Here is an 18,788-nt window from a genome sequence, read left to right as displayed (position 1 = left end):
TCCTTATTATTTTCATAAAAAAATGAACCATGTCGAAAAGTGATTTTCTAGGTTTTATTTATTTATTAACACATCTATGTAAACGATTCGTTGCATAAACTGCATGTTGCTACTTTGGAATTTTGTAAGTAATATAAAATTTGATTAATAAATATGTAATTCGAAATTCTGATCCTCACTAGTCGACTTGTTTCCATAACAATGACGATGGAATTGAAGACACGGATGGATTTCTAAGGATGAATTTTATCCTCATTACTTTAAATTCCTGTTTAGCAATACATACAACAAATTTAAGTTTTTACCTCTTCCAATTCGATTCATAATTAGAGCTGCCATTTTTTACGGCGTGGGCAAAACGGTGGATGCAGTACAAGCCCCAACGCACGCGGTGTACGCTACCGTGCACGCCCAACCAGCGGCTGGTGCAGCGGCGCCTCCCGTCACGGTGGCGGCAGCCACGCCGCACGTGGCACACCCACCGAGCGCCACGTTACATCCCGCAATGCAAAGGGAGGCCGAGACGGGACCGCCCTCAACCTGACTTGGGGCGCTTGTCAGCAGGACCAAAGTGGCCAGGATGAGGGCCAAATATCCGTTTCCAGTCTTCATTTAAAAAAATATGAAAATTAAAATTGACGAGTTTGATACCTGCAAAAAATTCAAATTCACAAATTTAGCTGTAATTTTACAATGTGTGTAAAATGATATTTAAAAATAATTAAAGGTATTATACGTAAAATACTGGATACAATCTGTATTACTTACTTGGTTTGACGATTATTATGTGTGTGTATGGTTAACTTTGTGTTCGGCTGCTGAGAGTTCTCTAATACAGGGTATTTCCATTTTATAGTCCGAGTCGCAAATTTCTCGTAGTTTTTGAAACAACAGCGCTAAATAAAATATTGCGTGTGCTTTGGAAAGCTTAGTTCAAGTTGAACCAATTCCTGCTTGCTCCATTTCGAGATTCCAAAAGTGGATCCTAAAATTTACCCCAAAGTGTTACATGGCGTGGAAGCAGTTTGCCAGGCTATAATGGCATATAAAAAAGTAGCAAATCAATTCGGGGATGAAAGAATTACTGTTTCTAAAGCCATAGTGTCTGCAATAAAGAATTATGTTGTAAAAAGGCAGCAGGCCTTAAATCTGGAGGTGCCATGGCCGCCCAAAGCAGGCCCCCCGAAAAATCAGAAAACTGATGATCGTAAGAAAAATTGATGTGGACACGGCAATTGAAAATTGTTGAAACAAAAATCAACTCGCAAAGAGTTATACGGTCCATGGGCGTACACTGAAGTCAATTACTCAACAAGATATGCACTACTTCGGCGAGAATCAGTAGATATGTGCTGTTCATGAAACTTTTTCTCCGACGCCGGTTGAATCATCACCCAGTACGCAGCCAATTTTTCTTTAATATTCGGAATTTGAGCTATTTTACATAAATCCAAACTAGTTACGTCCAATTATGTGCCTTGATTGCATTATTTTTGATTTCCACCTTCAGATTCACACTATTTGTAAATTGCCATCAAAATTTTTCGATGTGTTTTGCAAACTTTCAGATAAAAAGCAGTTCGAAGAAACTCTGCTGACGGCTTGAAAAATCACTTCTTAGAATTTAGAACTTCACTCCTCAGCAGAAATGGGTGAGGATTACGATGAAAATACGTAAAATATTCGGCGACACGTATTTCGCCCAGAAACTTAAGGTTAGTGACTCGGACTATAAAATGGAAATACCCTCAGTAATAATAATGATAAGAAAGCGGCTTAAATAGGTTTTAAGATCAAGTCATTTCATGAGGGTTCATGAAAATGTATGAGTGTACAACGAGTTTTTATACAGTTTAAGTTATTGAGATGAGGTTCTTGTGCGAAGTTCAAGCTGAAATTCTCATGGACCTCATGAAACAAGAGCTCTTATATGTAACTCATACGAAGTCGATCTCCAGTAAAGCGTATAATCAAGCACTATATCTTGTCACATATGACGAGTTTATTGGCACAAGTTTTGTGCTTAGTTGTCTCCTCACAGAATTTTAGCCAACAGACATGCATACACCACGATGGTTTATATGTAGCGATAAGATTCCACAATTCAAATCAAGTATGCATAAACACTGTAAAAATATTGTAGAGTCACATAAATACGTATATATGTATACTCTATACTGGTATTGATTTGGTAATAACTTACTACCGGATTGGTACCCATATATTTCTGAGTGATTTTTTTAAAATTATCACAACATTACTTAACGGTAATGATTCAATACCATTTTTTTAAGTGTGTACTTGTGTTGATTTATTACGTTATTGCCGTTTGAAAAGTTAAACTTTTAAAATGTTCAACATTACTGAGGATGAATATGATACAACATCTCAAAACACATTTACATATCTCATAACTAAATCATAATCACGATCATATCATAAATTAATATTTCTATCAACTTACTACAAACTACAATTCAAAGTTATTTATACATTTAGTAAAAATATATATTATCGACGTTTGCATTCAAACTCGGACGCATGGAAATCTACTGTAACATTTTGCATGGAAATGAACAAAGATTCAGGATGAATTGAGATTTAACCCGGCAAGAAAACAAATGTCACTCGAATGAATCATTTCTGTTATGAAAATTTATTTCGCATATTTAATTTTTAATTTCCCAATTAAATTTTAGTTCACAGTGGTAATTAATATTTCAAAATTGAAATCTCATACAGATGTGGTATACTTTTTCACTTCACAAGTACGAAAATATCGTACTTACTGGTTTTTCTACAGATTTTCACAAAATTGTCTTCAAATTCAAAATTCGATTGTAATTCGTAATACATCTGTTTAGAAATTATTCAATCATCTGTGATTGAATCACAGGTAAAGGTTAAGGTAAAGTTAAATTTTCGAATTTTTAGTTCACCTTTAGCATTATAATTTGAAGTTAGTATATAAATAAATATTGAAATTTGAAAGTCTTATTTATTTCAGCCCCATAAATGACAACTTTTCCAAAAAATGGCTCCCCCTTCGTCTCCTTGGAACGGGATCCCGTCGTGGAAAAATACCTCTCAGATCTCGAACCTTCCCCTGCGAAATGTATCGTCTGCGGAAACGTCGACATCGCACCGGAAAGCGAGTCGTCTCCCGACTACGAGGAGGTCGCAGTCACATTTAAGGACTTACTGATGACGGCCCCCTTTCGAGAGAAAGTTTCCCCTCAGTCGTACACCTATTTCATCAAGAATATCCAGACTTGTGTGACCTGTTTAACCATCGTGGAGGAGGCGGGGGCCATGCATTATGAAATAGTCTGGCTTCAAAAATCTCTAGATGATCTGATAACAAAGGCGAGGGAAAGTATGATAACGGCAGATAAGAGTGTGACTTCGAAAAGTGAGGAGAATTTTATAAAAATGATAATAATTTGTAGAAATAATTAAGTTAAATGGATTAATTGTAGGCAAATCTACAAATACTCAGGTGCCGAATATCGCAGAAACTTCCGTACCAAATTTGGTGAAAACGAGGAGCGAAATTGTTAAGACTGACATCAACGAAGAGAAAAAAGGCGTTATTACAGTAATCAACCATTATTCTGAATCCAATTTGAACTCCGACATTACGTCGACAACAGCACTGGCGAAAAGTGAAAAGCTAATTAAAGAGGAACTCCCACAAGACGATAACTGTGAGATCCAACTGCCTCCGATTATTTTCACGGGAAATTCTTCAAAAAATCTCGCGAAAAAGAGAACCGATTTAAAGAGTGAGGCGATGATTGACATCAAAGACGAAGAATTCAATTACTCCGCCGGAGATTATTTCGATTCCGATTGCACTTCAGAATTCAGGGAAACGGATGGTGATACAGAAATTACGGAGGACATGGTAACCGAGGATGACGCCAATGTCGAGCCCCAGATTCAAACCAGTTTAACTCCTCCCACAACTAAAGCAAATTCAAAATCCGTTACCAAACCCAAAAGGTGAGTGCAATCTTTGTACCATTTTGTACTTCAGAAATTTCCAATTTTAGAAAAACTTTACTTGAATTATCCTTTTTTGACAGAAAATACACCAAAAAGTCAAGCAAGAAGTTAAATTCCAAAGCACGTCTCAGTTTAAGGAAACCATTAGAATTTAGATGCTCTAATTGCAAAAATCTGTTTACTCGAAAGTTCAACTTGGTCAAACACGAAATAGAAATTTGCAAAATAGCGTACAGCAAGAACGAATTGCAGAAAATGGATATTACACTGCACCCCTGCATTTCACCCGAATGTACTCGAGTCTTCTTACTTAAAGTGGAGTTAGATAGGTGAGGAAAGCGATTTTTAAGGACATTATTTTTTAATTACGTATCTCAATTAATTAAACCTTTGGTTTGGAACTTTGGATATTTAAAAATCTTGTAGGCATGTCTTACGACATCGTCGTACCAATGAGGGCGTGGTGTCAACCCTGCTGGGGAATTTAGCCGCTAAAATACTCGCACAAAAAACGATGGAAAATAAGGATGACGACATAGAAATTTTATGCCATGTTAAAGGAAATGCGGCTCCCAACGCTGGCATGAATATAAATTAAGTAGCTACTATACTTTATTGTATTTACGTACAATAATGATCATGTCGACTAAATATAGAAACATATTTTTGTAATCGGACGACGAGGAGGAAGTTACGAAGATTTTCCCCTGCATACATTAATCAGTATGCAGTTTAATATGAAATACATAATTCTATGTAATTCCACTTTTTAATACTCATACATATGTAAAAGTGCACACGCATTAAAAAAATAATGTCTAAATTAAAAGTCATTATTTTTATAAAAATAAAAATTTATGTATTTTATTTTGTCTAATTTAACAGTTACCTATGCACGTACGTATGTACATATGTACTTGTATACATATTTACATTAAAGTAGTATAAATATCCCTGTGGAAATTCTTGTTAGATACTACATCTTCTGAAATCTATTTATTGTGTATCGAAGGATAAGTATGTATATGCATACATAACTGTATAGGCTGGGTATCAATTTATCTACGAGTATGTACTAGCCTAATATTACTATATATTTCAAAAAAACAAGTGGCACTATGCGCTATGCCAAACTGTATAAAAGGAATCGTACAATATGCAATGATACTCCAATTAACCACCCCATAAATTCGAGTACTTGCCAAATATATCGTAACCAGTCTGCATTCCAATATCCAGCAAAACCACAAACTCAAGTTGAGTATCCCAAATGTCAAAATGATATACTTGATTCTCTCAAGTTGCACAGAGTAATGTAATCTGCAAAATAATTGTGCAGTAAAAAAAGAATGACTTGCAGCCAAACCCCAATTTAGCAGGGCCAAAAATACATTCAAAACTATCGATATTACACTTTCTCTTGGTACTTCCGACAAAAACATTAGTTCTGGGGCTGCCCGTAACGTGTACAAAATTCCGAGCGGAATTAAAGGCAAAATTAGTAAGGTTACATCCCATCGGAATATGTCTCGCGGATATGGATCAGGTCTTAAATTTTGCCCATTACACCAGCAGGATAGCCTCCACTCAAGTCCACTCTATTATAAATATGATAAGACGGAGTATCGAAACCTGTCCGTGGTACAGCCAAATTGACTCAGATCTGTATCCCTTTTCCATGCCGATATGGAATATGGTAATAGTTGCAATAATAACTAAGGAAATAGAGAAGATTATTGTAACGGCACCACTAAATGATAGTAAGAGATCCTGTGGTTGTGGCAAATTCTGGTAGTTGTGTCGTTGAAGACTTGTCGCAGGACGAATTTCATCATCTCTATCTTGGATAGCTTCGTTGTTTTCTTGACTAGAATTATCATCAAGCAGTGGACTGTCCAAGTCGTGTTGGTCATGAAATTCTGGAACTGACATATAATGAGGGTATTCATTTCGAGTTCGCATCGTTGGCAACGTTCGCAAAAAAATAAAGTTCGCAAGTTCGCAAAACAATTTGGCTTGAAAATTGATTTGCGAACTTGCGCATCTCCAAGGCTAGTATTTAGTTCGCAAAATATTTTTCACAAATTTCGCAATGGGAAAAGTCCATAAATCTCCATTAGTTACCAAAGTTGTGCCATTCAAATTTTTGAATTTTCTTATTTGGTAAATTTCAGATGCAAAATTTCGGTAACTAATGGAAATTAACGTATTTTTCCCATTGCAAAATTCGAGACATTTTAATAAAATTTTACGAACTTTTTCATTTGCAAAGTGTCTTCACTTCGTTGCTTCGCAAAATTCGCAATTTCGAAAAAGTTATGTTGCGATGCGAACATGCGAACTCGTAATGAATACCCTCATTATAGATGTTTAAGAACCAATATCAGACAAGTTTTCAACCTTACAGATTTTCAAATACACGTTCAATATATTTATTCTGTATTTAAAAATCTGTGAGGAAAAAATTAATGTCTGATAATGTGGATATTCACGTCACTCAAAAAGGCTTCTCGGTGTTTGCGAAATCAGGTGCATACGACTTAGGTACATACTTTGCATTGAAAATACATGAATTGAAAATGAGGGGAGCAAGCAAATTAAAATTCCTCTTGACAATGAATTTTCGAAAAAAGTAGTTACGGCGATAATAGATGCCTTGTTGTGTCTGATATTCCTTAAAAGTCAAGGATTCATAGTTTTTGGCATAGCAACTCTTCTTCGCAGTTGGGGAGATACATATGTTCCTAAGCGACGCATATAAATAAATTAACGTGAATACCCCATTGGTTCTTCAACGATGATATGCAATATGAAAAATAATTGTTTTTGCCGTTCCAAATTTGCATATGTATATACCTTCGTAATCCAAATTGCGCCAAACCATATACGAAAAGAAGCACGCTAGGGAAAAATACTGCGCCGAGAAGGGCACCATGGTCAGAATCCTGAAGGATACACGAGCCCATAAACTGTGCTGTAAACAGATTGCCTTCATTTTGAAAAGCTCTTCAATATAATCCTCCCCCCGTGTAATGTTAGCGGGAATGTCCAAACCGAATCCAGGGTCGTCTATGGACTTTTGAATTATGCTGATATAGGCCCACACCATCTCCTCAACGATGTAGCTGAACGCGGCGTAGAAACAGGTCGCGCCAACGATGGGCCAGACGAAGTATGACGATAGATTATTGCTTTGAGATATACGTTCCTGAAAAATTGTATGTTTTTAGCTTTTTTGTCTAAATTCCGATTGTTAAAAATATTACGGACCTTGTTAACCATCGCCAATAATATTAAAGCCGCTATTACCAGTTTTGCTATGTCTTGAAGTACATTAAATACATTGAAACATTCGATTCGGTCATCGAACAGGTAATAAAAGTCGTTCGCAATTCGCCACGAATGGAAGAGGAAATAGCCAACGGAAAAACCTAAGAATTGTAGACACTAAATATGACTTATATTAACTAACGTACAGTGTAATTATTTGCGAATGTTGCATAAATCTCACTATCCCCATTTTATATGGACTTTCCAAGTTGTATAAACTCTATGTCCCTTGGTAATTGGTCAAAATATGGCAGATTTAATGTGCAAATGAGGTTACACGCGCAAACAATTCCGCTGTAGACTATTCTACTCGTCGCAACTTACCCCATGCAAGATAATTATGGATTTTGCTGGGTCGAATTACTTCATAATTAAGTAATGAATTATCCCTTTCCACTCCTGTACATGGAATTATCTTTGCCTTCAATGTTTCCAGAAACTTTGGAAGAATGTCCGTTTTCCATAGCTCGAATATTAGCAAAACACAGCTCCCCAGATAAATCAAGGTGCTGGAAGATACAAGCAATCAGCTAACTGATTTACAATTGTTCTTAGGATTAGTTATTGAACTAGTAAATTACCCAAAATAACTTCCAAGTACGTTTGAACTCCGTTGATTAGCAAATAGAGTGATCGCTAGGATGCACGATGTCACTAAAATTGCTGTCGATAAGGTGATCGAAGATACTCGATATGGGAAGCGTTTTTCCTCCATATTATAGATTGTCCGAAATATTTAAAGGTGATCACAGGTACGAAACTATTCATTTGTACACTAGAGGGTGTTCCGGAAGTAATGCAACTTTGGTAAAATGCATATATGCAAGGGTATCAATTTGCCCCAAATTCGAAATTGGGTGAATATTGTAGTCCACACATTCTAGTAGAATCCGAAAACCAGAAGTCGATATCTCTATCCGTTCCAAAATGAGGTCAAATACCACCAAGCAACTCGCAACCATCGTCTGCCACTACCTCGAAAAAGTGGTTACGCGCTCCAAGAAATTGAGCTGTGTTCACTTTAAAAAATAAGAAATTCCAAAAGTGACGATTTGTTGTGTTATACTAAGGCATGAGCTGCAAAAAACGACTAATCGCAAAAAATATCTGGTCGGTACATTCGTGTGGCAGCCCCGAAAGTAATAAACTTCGTGTAGATAGAAATTTGTTATGTCGGAGCGAAATTCGCTGAAGTACTTCAAGTTCTCACCGAACACCATACATTATTTGAAAGCTTAGAAGTTGGACATCAAATCCTAGAAGGTTCTAGAAGCTTATAAATATAGTCAAGAGTAAAATAAAAGTAGCAAGCAGGAGGGCAGAAAAAATCCTTGACCTGAAGTAATTAAAATTAACCAAAATTGATCGTCCTGTACAAGACGATTTACTGCTCAGATTATCAAAATGCTTTTATTTGCACATAGTACAACTCTCCCACCTTCAAGAAAACCATTTATGCAAAACTGGAAATTAAATATAAGCCAAAGTATCACGCTCCGCCTTAAAACGGATCAAATGCAATTAACATGGGATAGGTGAACAACGTTCCCAAATTTGCCAAATACAAGACCTATTGAAAAATTTTAGTTCCTATCCTAGAAAAAATATTGTAATCGAAAAACTTCAGTCAAAAATTTGAACTTATTTCAACACATGTGGTCAAAAATCTCAAAAAAGGTGACCAAAAACAGTGGCGAAGCACTAATTGTGAGCGCCCAACAAAAACGTCTCCAAATTTGGCGGAAGGGGTGTACGGACCATTGGAAGCAAAACTTAATTAGCTTTAACCTTTGTCCCTTTCTGGCCAAAATTTCGCTTTAAAAAATTCATTCGTTGAGTTTATATGTGCATTTGACCAAAGTTGCATTACTTCCGGAACACCCTCTATCATACTTATTACTCTTCATGGGCAGGCTTAAACGTTTATGACAACATGTTTGTTCAAACACATTAAAATGATCAAATCATCATTTGTAAATTATACTGCATTAAATGAGAAGATAAATAATTCTTATCATCGCACAAGCAGCACAACTGCATAAATATATTTGGAATTGCTAAGTACGTATGTAAATTGCAGATATCATCACCATGACTGGATAAATCTTTTTTGGTAATAATAACTTGTATCCTGTTACATCATGCATTTGTTAAATACATTAATTACCGCACTCGTTACAAAGAATTAGTTACTTAATTCATTCTCCAATATCGATTAATCATATCAAACTTCCTTATCTGCCACCTATATGCAGCTCGGTTATATAAATTGTTATTCGAGCGTATGTATTAACATATTTAGGCATCATATGAATAATATACATATCATGCATTGCATAATACACAATACACAATTAAATAAATTCACTTAAATATTTGCATCAGAGATAAATATTACAAAACTTTAATTAAATATTTATTAATTTTAAATATTTTATCATTCTTGTCTTCTACACAGCTACTTAATTTAATGATGACAAAAATCATAGTTATAATGACCCCGTTCTCAGACGCATCTTACTACTGACACTCCCAAAGTCACACTCGGTCATTGTAAGGGTACCCTTTGACTCCAACTTTTTAGACTCACATTTCACCAACTCAACATTTTTAGGATTCCCTTCAATTCTAATTAAATCTCTGCTGTTAACCTTGCTCAATGTCACACTGCTTCCCAAAACCAACACGTCGAAACAGGTACAGTTTTGAACAGTAATATTGGAAGATTTGATTTCTAAATTCCAACCAGTGTCAGCCCTGTATCCGGTGCAAGTCAATTTATCAATTGTGTGATTGCCACCTCCCTCAAAGCAAACAGACGACAAGTAGCGATTATTGGGTTCACCACTATTTGCAAAGTTTATCCCGTTCAGAGTATGATGTTCTCCACGTACTAAAATTCCTCGCTTATTATTTTCACTAATTAGATCAGAAATGGTACAGTTCCTTGACCTCTTTTCCAGCACAATGCACCAATGCACAATGTTAGTCAATTTTACGCAATTAATACGGTTGTCATTTCCATTCACTTTTATTCCAGTAGTAGTATTGTTAACACTTATATTTGTTAACCTGCAACCATCCCCAAGCACATTGATTCCATTAGAACTGATACTATCCAATTCGTTACGCGAACCACTGATGTAAAGGCCAAATCCCTCCGAGTTTGTTGTATGCACTGATAAATTGCAAACTGAACAGTCATTTCCATTTCCTACAAAATAACTCGCTGTTCTAATCTCCGTTTTGCCTACTCCTTTCCCCACGATTTTTACGTTACTTTGGAAAAGGGTGAAACGACCCTCGTAAACACCTTCTTCCAAGATTATGATTGAATCCGGTGACACAAATCGTAAACAGAGCTCTAAATCTTCCCCATTCCGGCATGTTAATGTTTTCTCTGGAATTTGTACTGATTTCCAGACATCAATAATTTTATCGACATCATAAATATTCTTTAATCTTTCCTCAACTTTCTTTCTAGTTAAATTTATGACAAGTTGGTCAGCAATGTTTCCGATGAGGGGATGATTTTCTGCGACTAGATGCGTCTCTCCGTCTAAAACTAATCTGTCGAATAGAGTACTTCTTTCACCCGGTTTAATTAAGGCGACCACTTCCCAAATTATTAATCCCAACGAGAGCAGGTCAGATTGATAGGAATATTTTCCACTTCGAACTTCCGGCGCGGTGTAAAATCTAGTTCCTATGCTACTTCCGGTCAAAGTAGGGTTGTCGTGACTCGGAACGATGCGACACTGGCCGAAATCTCCTATTTTTATGGGGAGCTTGTATTCCGAGGTGAACATGACGTTACCCGGCTTCAAGTCGCGGTGAATAATTTTATTTGTGTGTAGAAACTTCAGACCGGAAATTAAATCCTGAATAATTTGGAGTTGCTTAAGTTGGATGAATATTGAGTCCATCGTGGTTTCCGGTTGGCGTAACCAGTCTGACAAATTTTTTCCGCAGAGCTCCATCTGAATACAAGTCCATCCCACGTCTTTTACTTGTTTTGGCATATCGTCCCATTCAGCTTGAACTTTTTTTGGACAAAGGCTGAAAATTGTCTTTAGCGTGGTGGAGTCCAGAGTCTTTTTGTCCATAGAACTCTTAACTGTGACGATGTTCTCATGTGTGGGAAAATTGGTTGTTACACCGCACTCACGTTCGTTTTGAAGTCTCTGTTTGTCGTCGACTGAAGGATAGATGAATTTTATTGCGGTGCAAGTTTTGTCTTTGTGTTCTGCCATTAATACAAATCCGAAGGAACCATGGCCCAAGTAGGATTTGTACTTGGTTATACTTCCAAGAAAATCTGGGCCTGCTGCCATGGTGATCAAATAGAATAAATTGTTTGGATGAAGAGGATTTTTTGCGAGGATTTTAGGTGAATGACTGAACTTATGTTAAGTTTGTGTTGCATTGCTGGGGAGAGAGGTGTCAATGTGTTATCTGGTATTATCACAATTTATAAAATGATAAGCTGACCGATGGGCCGAGCTAAATTATTTATGTAAGAAATGCATACGTTTAATGATAAAACGCTCGATGAGTTGTGTGTAGTTTGCTGAAAATTAGGTAGTCATCGTGTTAAATTAAAACTATTGCTCATTATGTAGGTACAACGTGAAAATTCTATGGGGGTAAACTTTAGCCTGAACTTGGAGGCTGATAAGTATATATATCTGTGTAAATTACGCATGAATGGCATGAATGCGTAATATATGTACATACATTATCCAACGAGCATTTCTGATAAATAAAATTTTTCACTCATCATAAAAGAATAGGATATTTTCATTTCAATCGTGAATCTCCTGTTCATTTATTATTGTTATTATTATTATTGCAATTTAACGGATCGAACTGTTTTGTTAACTGGGCAAAAGCCAAGTTCATCTTATCTCGCACGTTATCGGACAACTTATCAATTTCCAGTGTCCCGTCCTTTCTTTGATAACTTCCAGTCTCAACTGCTGGTAAGATAGAGACGTGTACTCTTCCTGGCATACAAGAATTCACACCAATTTGAATTAACTTAAGTAAGAATTTAATTAATCAACCATTAATTTAATTAAACCAACTCACCTCGACCAAACCACTTATCCTCGTCCCGGATAAAAGTGTAGGGTCCGATAACTACGGGAATTATTGGTACTTTATTTTCCAAGGCGAGTTTGAATGCTCCCCTCTTGAATACTTGCAGTTCCCCCTTTTTTGATCTAGTTCCTTCCGGAAATATCCAGATTTTTGTTCCGGTTTTTGTCATTACTTGTCCCGCCTCCTTCATGCCTTCCCGACAACTTGCAGCGCTACTACGGTCAATAAAAATGTAGCCGGCTAACCACACCTGGAGATAAAGGACAGTGCATCAAGCATTTTTTGGTAGAAAGGGCCAAAAATATGCTATAGTTGAGTTTTATTTATTTAGTAGAATTGTGGAGAAATGAACTGTCTTCTATGTGAACGTGTCAAATAATGTCTTGGTTAACCTTGACCCCTTTGTAAAAGGTCATGACCTTGTCTAATCTAAATACCACACTCGTTTGCTAAATGTCTATTTATTCGTATGAATCTCACCATACCCCAATTCCGAACGGAAACACCCACAAGATGCTCTTCTTCACGAGAACGCTTGTCTTCCTCATTGTCGGCCATAGTTCGGCGATTACTGGATTTAATAGAGTTTAGTTTACTGAGGCGTTCTACATAGTCAAAATAAATTTATAGCCATGTATATTCATTAATTTACATAGCGAGTCCAATGCACTCTGATGATTTGCTACTACGACGCAACCCCCATTTTTGGCGAGACGCTCCCTTCCTTCAATTACCCACTCGACTCCCACGATCCACGATATGACTCGAATGGCTGGGATGAAACCTCTGTCAATAATTATGCATATTTGGAAATTAAATATTTGACTAAATTTCAAATTATCCAGAACTAAACTGACTAAAAAATAATATCTTGATTCGAAATAAATAACCTAGAGGTACATATATGTATATGAAATGGAATATATGTACATATACTCCATTTCATTTTTACAATGGTATCCACGCCTATTGCTTAACCAGGGACGATGACGATACATACGTACATATGTATATACATACATGCGTACATAATTTTTCAAATTTCAGATAGGGGAAATTACGCTGGTCGTTTCGCTTAAAAAAAGTAAAATGTAAGAATGCGCACTCTGTGAGTACAATTTATATTCCAATGAATAAATTAAATACATGCATACATACATGCATATACATACAAGTAAGCTTAATACACTTGCTAATCTGATCCTAAGCTTACTTCGTTCACTTTATATGTAATCGTTAATTCATGTGTATAAGTATGTGGTTATCAACAATTTTATACGCACAATTCTGCATACGTATGTACATAAGTTTATACGTACAGTTCACACAAGTTTTTGCATATTTATGAGTAAGGTCTCAAGTTTTACACTTTTTTTCAAAATCTCTATCCTAAATTATACATTGACTCTATTCCAACTTTGTACGCCCATACTATTACATACATCACTAAATATGCAAAGCTTACGTTAATTATTTTCTCTCTAATTACGGTAGTATTAAATTCCTTACAACACATTCGTCCCGTCTGGTCGTCTCCCTCCCTTCAAAATATTTATTGGAATTGAGACCAACGCCAAAAGTGAGAAGAGGAGCACGAACCCGATCCACTTGACGTAGTAAACCGTGGCCTGTGTGGCCTTGTACAGGGCCACCAGAACAATGCAGGCCACCAAAGAAACTGCCCACGTAGAAGTCAGCATGTTCCTCAAATTGGATCCGTTTAGCAATTAATGCTCACAATCAGCAGGGATAGACGAAGTTAATTAGTTTATCACTCTGTCATCATATCTTATCATTTGTGCATGCATAAAAGTATATCTCGCCAATTTGCATTGGTTCTTACGCAATGTTGCATAATTATTGTTGGTCACACCACTTCCATTACAAAGTTCGACTTTAATAGTTTTAAATATTTAAATACTTTACGCGACAGGTAAATTCAAAGTCAATGTTTTATAAGTAATATGAACTTATTTATTTCAAAATAAATTTTGCTTGCATATTAACTAAACAATAAAAATTTGACTGTAAAACACTGTGCGAATTATCAAGTTATTATTATGCAAAATTTTTTACATAATCTGCAAGTGTAAATTTGCAATATCTAATTTCTACTTCGTGGAGTTTAAGCATAAACTTAAGATCTGAGTTAGTCTTATTCGTGAATTGGATACTGTACATATTTAAGAGCATATAATTATCCGTAGATATGCCGGACTTTTGCCAGATCCACAGACGTTAATAGCCCGGCGACGATACTATACAAAATTCAGCTTATGCATAAGCTGAGGTGGAAAAATGAGACAAATGTGGCTCGGTTTTCCACATGATTAGATAACCAGCCATGCTGATAAACCAAACGTAGTAGTGTGCACTACTAATATGGATGGGCAGGATGATACATACAAATATATGTTTGTATCTAAGGATACATATTATCATATTATTATTATGCACACATTATTATAAAAATTATCATATTAAGGATACATGTTACCTAAGGATACATATATAAACATTTTTCATGTAAACCGCATGGTAATCATCTTGCACCGAATGCTAAAAACTGTGGGATCACACTGCGGGCCGTGTTTTCTTCCGACATCTTTGCACAGTTTTTATAATTCTAGCACAAATTAGTGCACCCCTTTTCGCAATGGCTGCCCGATTATATTTCCCGCATTCGAAAACGACGACACAACAAGAGACCCCTAAACAGATGGCGAGCAGAATGAAAACAGTTTGAATACTATCACCAAGCTGCACCACCTTGAAGGACATTTCGGCATACCGAAATTTCTCACTTTTCCCTAAATTCGCCTCCCTTTCTCGAAGGATGTTCGCATTGAGCGCGACCTGATTAGAAACCCGGTTGTAAATCCCAGAATCCACGAACAATTTAAAATATCGGACCATCCGCGATTCCCGCCACACGGTGAACATAAATCCGAACCGCCTTTCAAAAATCGTTTTCCCTCCACGATACCACTTTTTGGTGGGAAAATGTCTCTTCAAATATTCATAGTAGACATCCACCTCCCTCGATGGTCCGATATAAGCGGATCTATGACACTTTAAAATTTCCTCCTCGACCATCTGATTTACTCCTTTTTATGTAAAATCTTCCGACAACGGCAATTTTTCCGGATTCCATCGAACCCTTGGATTCATCACGGAATATAATAAATGTTGTACATGTTGTGGAAATTTGTCGGCGTAAAAGGCAGCTTCTGGGTGGAAATAATCTGAAGATTTGTAATTCAAAATGTGAAACTTTACCGGAATAAATGTATAAAATCGGGACAAAACTGTGTAACAAAATCCTCCTAATTCCTTTACGAAGTGTGGAATGACTAAATTTGCGACGCTGCCTTCCTCCATGTTATGCCTGGCGTAATACCTTTCCCTTGTGGGCTTTTATTCGCTTAAGAAAGCTGCGAGCCGGCGCATCAGCTACAAGACAGCGAATCCTAACTGAATAATGACAGCCTTTAGCGTGCACACCATTTTGCTCCAATTTTAGCATTTCTTTGACAAATGGACCCAAGAAGGTTTCTAAACTTTGTGGCTTTTGAGATCCATAAAATAAACTAATTATAAAAACTCTCGATCTTGGATCTTGATCCAGCTTCCCTAAAATTGGCCAAAATTGCTTGTTTGAACTTCTGGAAATTGGCAACCCATCTATTCCAATTTTAAGTGTTAAAAGATTCCGTAATTCTAGAAAATTGCTCAAATTGGGAATTGTAAAATCTAATAAGTTCCCCGATTCTATTACTTCATTAATATGTTTGAGGATTCCGAAGTGATAAAATTTTCCCCCTTCAATATCCCTAATTTCTATGACCCGTTTAGTTTTTAAAAGTGTTCTAGGATCCATTGGAAACCCCTCATGAGGCAGCCATTCACGGGCTAAATATAATAGTTTTGACAGAGCGATATGACTAATATTAAACTCGGTTGCCCATTTACCTAACTGAATTAATTTAGACTTATTATTAATTGGTGGGATAACAGAACAAGTTGGCATAAGATTTTCAGCTTCCTCAATTTGCAAATTACTTTCTACATGTTCTAAATTAGCGATGTGACGAGAATGCTGGTTGTTTGATTCGTCTTCATTACTCGTCTCTGCCAGAATCGTTGTCGTACGTTGAGTTCGTTGAGTTCGAATTCTCTTGAGTGCCGCGGTGACCACCCTCTCCGCTCGCCGTTGCAGTGTTCTGCGTGGGGTGACCAGTTTTGTTTTCATTTCTCGATTTATCACGTTGTGAGGACTGTCGAAACCAGGAAGCAATGAAGCGATTGATCTGGCGATCCGTTAATCCAGGATTTGATAGTCTGACGGACTCTGAAAGTGAAAAATAATTATTATTATTTAAAAAAATACTACAATTTGTATTCTAATGTGTATGACTTGGTTTGTTTACCACGAGTAAGTTTTACGAATAGCTGTTTTTCCACTCTTACTGGTATAGCGAAGGGTCAGCGCCAGTTGATGACAAATCATCCAATCAAGGGTGTCGTAAACACACTTTGTGCCACCGGAATTACCACCAACTTTTGACAATATCAAAACCTGAAACACATAAGCAATATATATTCTTATTTCCTACAACAGTTATCAATATAAAGCAAGCAAAATAGAATTTGAAAAACATATATAGTACATACTTCTTCCTGGTAGTTGCGTGGGTCCAATAACCATAATTCGACTGCATCCACGTCAGCTGTTGTTTTAATTGGCCATTTCCATCCAGCCCAGCGGGAGTTGGCACCTCGATTTTGTAATGAGTTCAATAGAAGATTCTCCAAATTTTGCACTCGTTCCAGTAAAAATGCTTGGTTTCGTAATGATTCTTCTTGAAAATCTGCAAGTTCAGAAAAAGTATTTTTACAATGCAAAATATAACCAAGTAATATTATTTAATAAGTACTTCTAAATTCTGAAAATAGCTCTGAGAGTTGCTGATCCGCCTCAACTCGTATGTATGGAATTTGTAGGGTCTGCAGCTGTTGATCGTTTGGGATTTCAGCAGGACCGTTCACTTGCCGACTCGAGCCTAAACCACAATTGATATTTTTATACATTTTAAGATCAATATAAAATGTACTTTTTTTAAAGTTCTCACCACTATTTATTTGATGAAGCAACGACGGAGGTGGTTCTGATACGGCCGGGGTGACAAGGACTTCTTCATTTTTTCGAAATCGTTTTCCTCGTCCTGATTCTGCATCAGTCGAGTCAACCTGTTGATTCCTAATGTGCTTTTTTGCTTTTCCCTGTGCTCTTTTGTAGTTATCTAAAAATTAGATAAACAAAATATGTTAAGAATGAAAATTTACCAGTAATTTTAATTCAGTAGGTTGGACTAGAATAAATTTACCATGAACTCTGACACAAGTGACTTCATAAGTAATCCAATCCTGGCCAGGAACACTATTTAGGTTGGATTGAATACTTTCAAAATCCTTCGGAATCGGATCAGGAAACGGACAAAACTTTTTTCCTACTTTTTCCGATATCCAAGAACTTGGAACAACACTTACTCCATTATCTAAGTGAAACTCGACCACCGTGAAAGTTTTATCACTTTGGTCTGCACTTTGAACCAATTTTTCCATATTAATTAATTATTTAATATTTTAAGAAAGAAGAAAACCACGTTTTGACGGCTGTAGGAAATGAGTAGAGAACTGTGTAGCATGAAGATGGCGCCTGATCACCCTTTTTTTCTTTGTGCATATTTGATGCTAGTTTGGTGCATGGAAATCTGCAGCAGAATTCATATATTATTTGGTGCATATTTGGTGCATATTTGATACAGATTTTATGGTACAATTTTAATGTAGATAAGTTTGCATAAAACTTATACATATATTTAATTACTAAGTAGATGCCCAGAAATACGTACAAAGTTGGTAAACATTTTGTACAAATAGACTTGTAAATATGTGTTAGTGCATAATGTTTACTTTTCATGCACAAATTTTATTGTACTAAAATATCTGCACAAAATCTGCATAAATTTTCATTGTGACTTGCACAAGATCTGCACAGAGGCTACTTGGGACGAGCCACGGAATACTTAAGAGTCTGAAGGGAAGGAAAGCGCTTAATTTTGCCGGGAGGTGGCAAACCTCGTCAATCAGACAACCGAAAAAGTATAAGAGAATGTTTACCAGATAGATTTTCTTGTTTAAAAGATAAAATCTTAGATAAAGGAGGGAGGAAGATAAGAGAACCATGATAACCGTAACGATCCACACGGTTGCGTCGTATGGAGCTAAATACAGGGAAAACGTAACCCCTCTCGAAACCAAATAGCACGAGAAGAACGACAACC

General features: G+C 36.5%; 4 protein-coding genes and 1 long non-coding RNA gene across 6 annotated transcripts; 1 reads left to right on the top strand and 4 right to left on the bottom strand.

Moving 5' to 3' along the window:
- Positions 1 to 40: 40 nt before the first annotated feature.
- On the bottom strand, positions 41 to 1,647 carry LOC118433924. Its single transcript, XR_004833674.1, has 3 exons — positions 769 to 1,647; positions 306 to 651; positions 41 to 233 (listed from the first exon to the last, which is right to left on the bottom strand). It is a non-coding gene; the product is annotated as an uncharacterized LOC118433924 (long non-coding RNA).
- A 934-nt stretch (positions 1,648 to 2,581) lies between these two features.
- Positions 2,582 to 4,633, top strand: LOC110842408. Of its 2 annotated transcripts, none has more exons than XM_035846038.1 (5): positions 2,582 to 2,896; positions 3,008 to 3,412; positions 3,480 to 4,005; positions 4,089 to 4,337; positions 4,435 to 4,633. In XM_035846038.1, exons 2-5 carry the CDS (start codon positions 3,016 to 3,018, stop codon positions 4,604 to 4,606), a joined length of 1,344 nt encoding a protein of 447 aa, XP_035701931.1. In that variant the 5' UTR covers positions 2,582 to 2,896; positions 3,008 to 3,015; the 3' UTR covers positions 4,607 to 4,633. The 2 variants fall into 2 exon arrangements, with proteins under 2 accessions (XP_035701931.1, XP_021943840.1); XM_022088148.2 differs by having other exon boundaries at positions 2,583 to 2,908.
- Positions 4,634 to 4,881: 248 nt separating this feature from the next.
- On the bottom strand, positions 4,882 to 9,583 carry LOC118433793. The gene is made up of 6 exons (XM_035846037.1): positions 9,232 to 9,583; positions 7,920 to 8,098; positions 7,663 to 7,847; positions 7,279 to 7,439; positions 6,865 to 7,216; positions 4,882 to 5,933 (listed from the first exon to the last, which is right to left on the bottom strand). Exons 2-6 carry the CDS (start codon positions 8,051 to 8,053, stop codon positions 5,596 to 5,598), a joined length of 1,170 nt encoding a protein of 389 aa, XP_035701930.1. The 5' UTR covers positions 8,054 to 8,098; positions 9,232 to 9,583; the 3' UTR covers positions 4,882 to 5,595.
- Positions 9,584 to 12,135: 2,552 nt separating this feature from the next.
- Positions 12,136 to 14,186, bottom strand: LOC110863137 (1-acyl-sn-glycerol-3-phosphate acyltransferase beta). Its single transcript, XM_022112385.2, has 5 exons — positions 13,951 to 14,186; positions 13,094 to 13,227; positions 12,927 to 13,012; positions 12,430 to 12,691; positions 12,136 to 12,344 (listed from the first exon to the last, which is right to left on the bottom strand). The coding sequence occupies exons 1-5, from the start codon at positions 14,139 to 14,141 to the stop codon at positions 12,163 to 12,165; spliced, it is 855 nt and encodes a 284-aa protein (XP_021968077.1). The 5' UTR covers positions 14,142 to 14,186; the 3' UTR covers positions 12,136 to 12,162.
- Positions 14,187 to 14,203: 17 nt separating this feature from the next.
- On the bottom strand, positions 14,204 to 18,498 carry LOC118434013. The gene is made up of 6 exons (XM_035846644.1): positions 17,829 to 18,498; positions 17,574 to 17,744; positions 17,379 to 17,504; positions 17,116 to 17,312; positions 16,872 to 17,020; positions 14,204 to 16,792 (listed from the first exon to the last, which is right to left on the bottom strand). Coding segments are annotated over exons 1-6 (882 nt in total). The 5' UTR covers positions 18,067 to 18,498; the 3' UTR covers positions 14,204 to 16,791.
- Between the last annotated feature and the right edge of the window lie 290 nt (positions 18,499 to 18,788).

Source organism: Folsomia candida, unplaced genomic scaffold (genome assembly GCF_002217175.1).
Source record: "Folsomia candida strain VU population unplaced genomic scaffold, ASM221717v1 Fcan01_Sc001, whole genome shotgun sequence".
In the NCBI taxonomy this organism is placed as follows: Eukaryota; Metazoa; Arthropoda; class Collembola; order Entomobryomorpha; family Isotomidae; genus Folsomia; species Folsomia candida.
The sequence above is the reverse complement of the archived record's forward strand: the minus strand, read 5'-3'. Positions and strand labels throughout refer to the sequence as shown.